Source organism: Myotis lucifugus, unplaced genomic scaffold (assembly GCF_000147115.1).
Source record: "Myotis lucifugus unplaced genomic scaffold, Myoluc2.0 scaffold_60, whole genome shotgun sequence".
Classification (NCBI taxonomy): domain Eukaryota; kingdom Metazoa; phylum Chordata; class Mammalia; order Chiroptera; family Vespertilionidae; genus Myotis; species Myotis lucifugus.
Genome location: NW_005871108.1, coordinates 1,616,053 through 1,625,384, shown reverse-complemented (window position 1 = coordinate 1,625,384; position 9,332 = coordinate 1,616,053). Strand labels below are relative to the sequence as shown.

Here is a 9,332-nt window from a genome sequence, read left to right as displayed (position 1 = left end):
GGCGCACCCCTACACGGGCGCGCGCGAACACACACACACACACACACACACACCCCGTTTAACAAACCCGCCGTCGGAGGTGGAGGTCGACCTGGGCCGTGCGCTCCCGCCGGGTCTCCGGTAACGCGGTCCCGCCGGGCTTGGGGTCGCCCGGGCCGGGCACTGAGCTGTCGGGGTGGCGCCCCGAGAGAGGTGTGCGGCTGTGTGTGTTGGGTGATGTGTCGTGTGGTTTGGTGCAGGCGGTCATGTGTAAAGGACTGTGGGGGGCCTCGGGGGGGGGTGGAGGACTGTGTGCAGGGTCTGTCACTGTGGGGGTGTCCGTGGGGTCTGGGTGGGGATGTGTCTCGGGGCTCTGTGTCTCCGTGGACGGTGCGAGCTGCGAGGATGGCCGAGCACCTGGTGGCAGGTGCTGGCTGTGCGGGGGACACGGCTGGGCAGGGCTGGGCGCCTCGGGGGCGGGGGACCCGTGGAGGGCCCGTGGGAGCGCGGACGCAGCGCGCGGATGGGGACCCGGGTGAGTGCGGGGCGTCCGCCACGGGTCTCCGGTGCGGCTCCGGGTTCGCACGCTGCATGTGCTCGCGTGTGCTTTGCTCCTGCAGAAGGTGTGCATTGTACCCACAGGCTGGGACGGGGAGGCGAGGTGCACCCCTGCCCCCAACCCTGGGGCCCAGCCTCCTTCCCTCGGCCTCATCCCTTCCAGGTCTCCGCGCGGCCGCTCGGTGGCCGATGAACCTTCTGTCCCGGGACACCCGAGCCTCCGCTTCCGCTCCCAAGGGAGGAGCCTGGCGGCCGGCTGGGCGAGGCCAGGGCCTGCCTCCAGCCAGACCTGGGGGTGGGAGGACCGGGGCGGGGAAGTCGGACTGTGTGTGGCTTGTTGGTATCCGTCGTGCGGACGTGGACGCGATCGGTGGGAGAGCTCTGTGTGTGAGTGTACGTGCGCGCTTGCCCGTGGAGGGAGACGTGTGTCACCAAGGCTGTGTGTGCCCCTCTCTGCTGTGGCTGTGTCTGGGCTGGCTGGCTTGGACAAAGTGTGTTTTTGAGGGGCACGTTCACACCTGTCTGCTCTGTTAAGTGTGTGTTTGGTGTGACCTGCCCTTTTCCCCCACCCGGGCTGTCAGGGAGTAGGCGCGGCCCCACCCCACAGTGGAGATCCCTCAGTGTTGCCTGCCAATTCCCTTGTTCATCTATAGACTCAGATACTGCCCACCCGGCTCTGAGGCATGGATAGGGTCCAATAAACCTGGGGTGCTGATACAGCCCCCGGAGAACCACTCCCCGTGTCTCTGCCTCCCAGGCACAAGCATCTACACGGCCAGGGATCACCTTGCTTGACTCAGAAAAACCTGTGAAGTAAGGAGTGTTATCCCTAGCCTCATCCCTAGGGAGATTTCTGAGGCTCCCAAGGTAGTACTTAAGCCATCTTCATCTATGAATAGTAGTAGTAATAATAATAATAATAATTACAGTAGCAACTATTTCCTGATACCTATCGTGTAACAGGGCCATACTACCCTATTTGTGTTTTAATTTCTTCCCACAAAAATCCTATGAGCCTTGTAGTCTGTGAGGCAACTGAGGTGCAGGAAGGTTGAAGACCTTGCCCAGGGCTACCCAGCCGGGAAGGGTCCGGGAATATTTGATGAGTGCCACCCCCAACTGCATTCTTACCAAGACAGGATTACGGCCTTTTACTCAAGGTGGGGGTTCCCTCCCTCCCTCCCTCCCAAGGCGGCCCATGCACTAGCGAGTAGCATGATTGGAGGGTGGGTGTCAGTCCGAGAATTGACTCTGAGTGATGTTTCCCCATGAATCATGCCTCAAACTGTTGGGAAGGTCTTTAATCAGGCCGAAGTCTCGCTCCCTCTCACACCTTATACCTGGGCCTCCTTGTCCCACATCTGGACTCTGAATGGGTGGGGAGATGGGTTCTAGAGAGAACCTATCTGCCTGACATGCCATTGCCTGTTCCTCCACCCACCGCACACAGCAACACAGCTGCAAGGCAGGTGACTTCCTCTACCTTCCAATGAATGAACTCTTGGGGCCTTTGAGAGACCTCCCTGCCCTGCCTCACTTCTCACCTCATGATGACACTGAGCTGGCAGCGGGTGGGCTCTGTGTGTGGACTCTGTGATTCTGGTAGCTCTCGGGCCATCAGGCAGTCATAAAGTTCACAATTGAAAAAAAGAAATCCACTCATCAGTTTTGAAATCCTCAAGCAATAAATGAACGTAGAATCTTTATTTTAAAATATTGAAATAAAAAATTCACTTGCCTCCTGACCAAAACCCTTCCTCTTCTAGAAGTTTCCCAGGAGGCCAGGAGCTGCTGTGCAGCCAGTTAAACCTGGGTCCTTTCAGACTTTTCCATGTGCATTTCCACCGCTATCGCTGTGTAAACATGGAGAGACATCGTAGTTTATGCTGCTGGGTTTTTACATAAATGAGGTCATCTTAGGTGTATTGTTTGGCAGCTCGCTTTGTTCACGTGACAGTATATCCATTCCAGAGTACTCAGTCATATGTACCAACCTCATCCATTCATCATCCTTCCTCCCTCCTTCCGCATGCCTCCCGCCCCTTTCTCCCTTTTATGGGTACCAGCTGCCTACCCTATAATATCAATAGATACCATGCAAAGTCTCTCTTTCTTCCTCTCATTAACTACCAAATCCATCTTTCCACTTTACTTTTGTTTTTCACTTAATAAACCACTTAGGAGACCTTTTCAATTAGCAATAAAGAGTTGCCTCAATCGTTTAAATGGGTACAATTGTTCCGTGTATGGATGACATATAATGTATGTAACCAGTCCCCTAATGATGGACATTCAATTGTCTCTATTACATGGGCTACAGGAATAGCCTTGTACTTGTATCATTACCTTAGTATGGAGAGCTTCCTGGTCCCTTTTCAGAACTGTATAGTATTTCACTATGGCTGTGTCATGATGTTTTAACCAGCCCCCTACTACTGGACATTTGGGGGTGTTTTCTGTCTTTTGCTCTTAGACACAAGGCTCTGATTAATTTACATATTTAATTTGGGGGTATTTTTAAAAATATATTTTTATTGATTTCAGAGAGGAAGAGAGAGGGTGAGAGAGATACAAACATCAAAAATGAGAGAGAATCAGTGATTGGCTGCCTCCTGCACACCCCACACTGGGGATTGAGCCCACAACCCAGGCATGTGTCCTTGACTGGAATCAAACCGGGGACCCTTCAGTCTGCAGGCCGGTGCTCTATCCACTGCGCCAAACCAGCTAAGGCTAATTTGGGGGTATTTTAATTGGAGGATAAATCCCAGAAGTGAGGCACCCAGTGAAGGGTGCGTGCCGTTGTCAGTGTAGTGCACACTGCCAAGTCACCCTCTGTGTGAGTTGTGCCAATGTGCCCGCCCATCAGGGGGAGAGAGGAGCCCCCAGGCAGCCTCACTTTGGTGTCTTTCTCTCCTTCTTTCTAGATGCGAGCCACTCCTCTGGCAGCTCCTATGGGTACTCCCTCCAGGAAGAAGCAGTTGAAGTTGGATGATGACCTAGACACGGAGTGTCCCGCCCGGAAGCAAGCTCGAAGTGGACCCCAGCCCAGGCTGCCCCCCTGCCCTCTGCCCCTGAGCCCACCCCCTGCTCCAGTCCGTGCCCCTGCTGTGACCACTGCCTCCCGGCTTGGGCCCTATGTCCTCCTGGAACCCGAGGAGGGCGGCCGGGCCTACCGGGCCCTGCACTGCCCCACAGGCACCGAATACACCTGCCAGGTAAGTGCCCCTGGGGGCCCTCCTCCAGCATCACAGGGGTCTGGGAGGAGCCTTGGCTGCAGAGGACTGTCAGGCCTGAGGGATCCGTGTGCTCATTTCGTCCTGTGCTTATTGGGAGCAGCCAGGGAGCCCCCCAACTCTCTGTCAAGCCCCAGGCTGGACTGTGACCAGAGAAGTAAACCAGATGGTCCCAGCCCTGGGGAATTCATAGCTTAGGTCCCCATAATGGATACAGGTTGCAGGGGTGGCGCTTACGGACCATGACAGCAGAGGGGAAAAGCCTCTAATGTACTCAAGGGTGTGGGGAGCCGGCACGGCCATGGCATACTCAGCCCCAGGGCGCCTTATGTGCCATGCCAGCTCAGCCTGGTTCAGTGACCCTGAGTGGGGGGGTGAAAGGCTTAGAAAAGACAGACAAGAGAATGAAAGCTGGGTCTCGGTGGGACGCTGCTCCCTGATGAGGAGACAGCGCCAGCGCCCACAAGCCGTGTCTTTATTTTATAGCAGACGCCACGAGGCAGAGTAAGGGCGTGACCAAGATGTTTACAACATTCTTGTGGGTTTCAGTCCCACTCAACTACATGCACCTGAACTCTATCACTCAGGCACGTGGGGCCACGTGTTCGGATCACAGGTTCAAGCTTACAGCTATGGCTGTTGGCTAATTGTGCTGGGAGGGCTCTGCCATCCAAGCTGGGACTTGCACGTGGCAATGAGAGGACTGTGCCCTCTCAGTAGTCCAAGGCTTGAACCTGTCCAAAACACTCTGGCCGCGCCCCACACAAGGGGGTGTCAGAAAAGACCGAGGAGTTAGCCAGGGAGAAGCGGGAAGAGGGAGGTCCGGGCAGGGAAACAGCTGTGCAGAGAGGCCTAGAGGAGGGAGAGCATGGCGCTTCAGGGAGTTAACAGGACTTCACCATGGCCGAGTGGAGAGGGTGTGCAGCCAGGGGCAGGAGATAGGGGCTGGCAGCCACTGGGCATGACAGCACTAGAAAGGACCTCCTGTGGGAAGCCATGGAAGACATTTGCACAAGAGAAGGATGAGATAGAGTAGGCATCAGAACCCCTGGGATCCTGGAGGTCATGGGACCTAACCTCTGGCCATTTTACAGATACAGACTGAGGTTAAGAGAGGAGAAGGGTCATGCACGAATCCACATAACATTGGGCCTGGCTTCCGAGGGCAAGGTCCAGGGTTCTAGGCCGAAATCAGGAACCAGGCAGGACCAAGGCCCCACGAGGGTCAGGCCCACACAAGACATTGGCAGGTCACAGCCCAGAGAGAGATGAGAAAGTCTAAAACGGGTGTTTGCTGTGCACCAGGGGCCGTGTTGATTGCTTAGTGTGCGTAATCTCTTCTAATCTTCACACAATCTATGAGGTGGGTACTGTTATTGGGCCCATTTATAGATAAAGGACACCGGGGCTCAAAAGGATGCGGTTACTTGCCACATCCCAGAGCCAGGAGGTGTCAGAGCTGAGATTGGGCCCCGGCAGGCGGAGCCCAGAGCCCATGCTGGGACACATGGTTCAGACACAAGCAGAGCAGATTTGCTCCCGGTGAGCAGATTTGCTCCCGGTGGGCAGGGGTATGGAAGATAGGGGAGACCCAGGCACACAAGGGAGGGGTAGAAGGGGGCCTGGGTCCCCTTGGAAATGAACAAGAAGCAAAAGGAACTAAGCCTCCAACTGGGAGCAGCAGCAACTGGCTCCAGCTCCTGTTGATGGGGGATGCAGTGGACAGGGGGACAGATCTGGACAAGTGGTCCAGTCATCAGCTTTATCAGGGCTCTGAACTGCCTGATACAGCTCCCCAGTGCTCTGCCCCAGATACTCTAAGGGGCCCCTGAACTCTGGGTCCCCTTTCCTGCAGCATCAGGGTTCTTTCCTGTCCCCACTGGGGAGGAAGTCCATGCTGAGGGGAGTGACTAAAGCGAGCTGGAACCAGAGCCGCGCCCACTTACTTAGAAACATTTAGGGGAGTCTGCAGGGATTGCTTGTCCCCACACCAGCAGGAACTGTGAGGGCTGACCTGTCATTGACTGTATCCTGTCAATTCCACATGTCTAGGGTCTTTTGGTCAGGATGTAGAAAGACCAACAACCTGCCTTTGTGGATTGTGGCCTAATTCATTAATTGAACAAACCAGTGAGCACCTGTGAGCACCATGCTGTAGTTCAAAAATAGACAAAGTTCTGCTGAGGTTTCATCCAGCGGAGGTTCTAGTGAGGGAGTAATGTATGTCAGGTGACCCTAGGTGCTATGGAGCTGGCAGAGAGGGGAACCGGGAGGGTAGCAGGTGCAGGTGATTTTAGGTAGGGAAGTCTGGGAAGACCTCTTTGAGGAGGTGACATCTGAGTAGTGACTTGTGTGGGTTGGGGGAGCTGGCCCCAGGGGTAGCCGGCCCCATGAGCAGCTTTAGGGAAGAGCATCCGGCGGCGGAAAGGCAAGTACAAATGCACAGAGGTAGGGATGTGCTCACCCCAACTTTTAAAAAAAGTCTCTGTGGGTTATTTCCTCCATGCCCCTCAACTTTATTTTTTAAGACATATGCTTGCATTTTATTCCTGGTGGATTAAATATGTATGTACTTTATTTTTACTTTCTGTGTGGCATAGTTAAAATAACATGCAAAGGGATTAAAGTCAGGCGAACCAAAGGGAGTACACCAGCTTGGCCGCTGACCGGCTGTATGACTTCCAACAAGTCACCTTCTTCTCTGAACGTTGGAGGCTTCCATCTCATGTCCTTAAAGCCAACAAGCTGAGCTGCTCTTACTACATGCTTCCCTCCCCTCCCCTTCCTCCCCCTCCCTACCCTACCCCAGACCCCCTGACCTTTGGTTGTGTTCCTAGAGCTGATCTAGCTCATTTTTGCCTCAGGGCCTTTGCACTGTCTGCCCCACCCCCGCCCCCCCATCTGGAAAACATATCCCATGGGCATTTCTGAATCATTCAGGTCACTTCCTCAGAGTCCCTTTAGGACCACATTTTCTAATAGAGGTACCCCCTTCCAAGTTATTCTGTATCCCAGCACCTTTCTTTTTTTCTTTTCTTTCTTTTTTTTTTATCAGCACAGAAGTCTTTTTTATTTTTCCCCACTTATCATGCCATGAATTCAAAAGGAATGGGTTCCAGAAGCTCAGGCTCCTTTCCATTGGTTCTCACAAAGTGTGCTTCTCTGGGTGGAGCAGGCTGACGCTTCAGTTGAACCCAGGTACCTTTCTCTTTGGCTTCCTTCTTTTTCTGATCATTTCCCTTCACATGTTTCAGGAAGCTATCTCGGCTCTTAGAGTGCTTAATATGCTCAATACGTACATTAATTCTCTTGGCAAGAATCTTGCCCTAGCCCTAACCGGTTTGGCTCAGTGGATAGAGCGTCGGCCTGCTGACTGAAGGGTCGCAGGTTCGATTCCGGTCAAGGGCATGTACCTTGGTTGCGGGCACATCCCCAGTAGGGGGTGTGCAGGAGGCAGCTGATCAATGTTTCTCTCTCATCGATGTTTCTAACTCTCTATTCCTCTCCCTTCCTCTCTGAAAAAAAATCAATAAAAATATATTTAAAAAAAAATCTTGCCCTTAACTTGCTTGTTCACAACAATGCCCATTGCATGCTGGGTGACCCTGTAGACTCTTCCAGTGTTGCCATGGTGACATTTGTGGGGTGTTCCTTTTTGAACAGTGCCCATTCCCTTGATGTCCACAATATCACCTTTCTTATAGATTCGCATGTATGTGGCCAAAGGAACAACTCCATGTTTTCTAAAAGGCCTAGAGAACATATAGCAGTGCCCCTCCTCTTTCCCTTGGTGTTAGTCATTTTGGCGAATTCCTGGAAGATGGCGGTTCCGCTCCCAGCACCTTTCTTGGTTCCTTTGCAACACTTATCAGAATTGCGTTGATTGCTTAGTGTGCATAAATATGTCGCTTTGGGGCCTATTTACTGCATCCTGTATTGGATGGGCACCAGGAGGGCAGGGACCATGGCTGTGAGTCAAGTTAGATGCCCAGTGGCTGGCACAGGTAGGAATGCAAGAAAGGGTGGGCAGTGTGAATTCTAGAGAATGGAAGCTCTGATGGTGATGATAATGGGCATAAAGCTACTTCTGCATCATCTGCTCTTTTGGATTTCCCTGCTTTCTGGGTTATTTTTGTTTGGGTTACCTATTCTTTTTCTTTTCTTGTTAAAAAAATATTTTTTATTGATTTCGGAGAGGAAGGGAGAGGGAGAGAGAAACATCAATGATGAGAGAGAATCATTGAGCGACTGCCTCCTGCATGTCCCCCCACTGGGGATTAAACCTGCAACCTGGGCATGTGCCATTGCCAGGAATCGAACCATGACTTCCTGGTTCATAGGCTGACGCTCAACCACTGAGCCACACTGGCTGGGCTCTGTTATTTTTTCAATTCTCTTAAGTTTAAGAACATATAAGGTAGCAGTTAAGAACACTTGGCTGTGTGGCCTCTTGGCTTCCTCAGGGTTGAGTGTCTTGCTGCAGGAGCGCTTGGCACACTGCCTGGCACCCAGTAGTATGTAAGGGACAGCTGACTGTTTCCAAGGTCAGCCCGGGCTCCACGCGGTCCCCCCTGTGCTCATGCTGTGCTCCGCCCACAGGTGTACCCCGTCTGCGAGAGCCTGAAGGTGCTAGAGCCCTACTCGCGGCTGCCTCCCCACAAGCATGTGGCACGGCCTGTGGAGGTCCTGGCAGGCCCACACCACCTTTACACCGTTTTCCCGCGGCCCCACGGGGACATGCACAGCCTGGTGCGCCGCCGCCGCCGCCTGCCCGAGCCCGAGGCCGCCAGGCTCTTTTGCCAGATGGCCGCCGCCGTGGCGCACTGTCACCAGCACGGTCTGGTCCTGCGAGACCTCAAGCTGCGACGCTTTGTCTTCGCCGACTGTGAGAGGTGAGTGTGGCAACAGAGGAGCCGCCCAGGAGGTGGGCCCTAACGGGGAAACCAAGGCTCAGGAAGGCCGAGTAGCCAACACAGACTGTGGAGAAGCCTGGACAGCACCACTGCCCGCTCCAGGGAAGAAGGGAACCCAGTCCTGTGGGAAGCCCCTTGGGGTGGAGCGCTGCCTTTGTGATTAATCCTCACCGGAGCATATTTTTCCATCCATTTTTAGAGACAGTGGAGGGGGAGAGACTGAGAGAGAGAAACATCGATGTGAGAGAAACACGTCAACTGGCTGCCTCCCGCACGCGCCCCCACCAGGGCCCTTGACCAGAACTGAACCCTGGACTCAGTCTGTGGGCCGATGCTCTATCCACTGAGTCAAACCGGCCAGGGCAGCGCTGCCTTTGTGATAATTGCGACAGTGATGAAGAGCATCGCTGCTCTGCCTGGCGTGACCTGGATCCTGGTAAATCGGAGGTGGACACTGTTATTGTCCCCATATGGCAGGCGAGGAAACTGAGACCCGGCGAGGTCAGTAGCCCAAGACCGACAGCTGAATAAATACTAAGCTGGGATCTGAACCCAGAGGTGACTCCAGAGCCAGGGCCCTAGCTCCCTCTGAGCATGAGAGGTGGGAGGTCTGGTTGGGTGGCTTGCCGACTCTGGGTGGCCCAGT

The 9,332-nt window shown here is 54.0% G+C and overlaps 1 protein-coding gene and 1 pseudogene across 4 annotated transcripts in view; one reads left to right on the top strand and one right to left on the bottom strand.

The window, feature by feature from the left end:
- Positions 1-9,332, top strand: part of TRIB3 (tribbles pseudokinase 3) — a 13,515-nt gene that overhangs the window by 1,076 nt on the left and 3,107 nt on the right. Inside the window, exons 1-3 of one of the 4 annotated variants that reach the window (XM_014456430.2) lie at positions 62-120; positions 3,465-3,755; positions 8,373-8,665. In XM_014456430.2, coding sequence (XP_014311916.1) covers positions 3,465-3,755; positions 8,373-8,665 — 584 coding nt within the window. In that variant the 5' untranslated portion in view covers positions 62-120. Of the gene's footprint in view, positions 1-61; positions 193-294; positions 1,698-3,464; positions 3,756-8,372; positions 8,666-9,332 lie in introns of those variants that run through there. The other 3 variants (XM_014456428.2, XM_006089380.3, XM_014456429.2) reach the window with 3 other exon arrangements.
- On the bottom strand, positions 6,845-7,589 carry LOC106697283 (annotated as a pseudogene).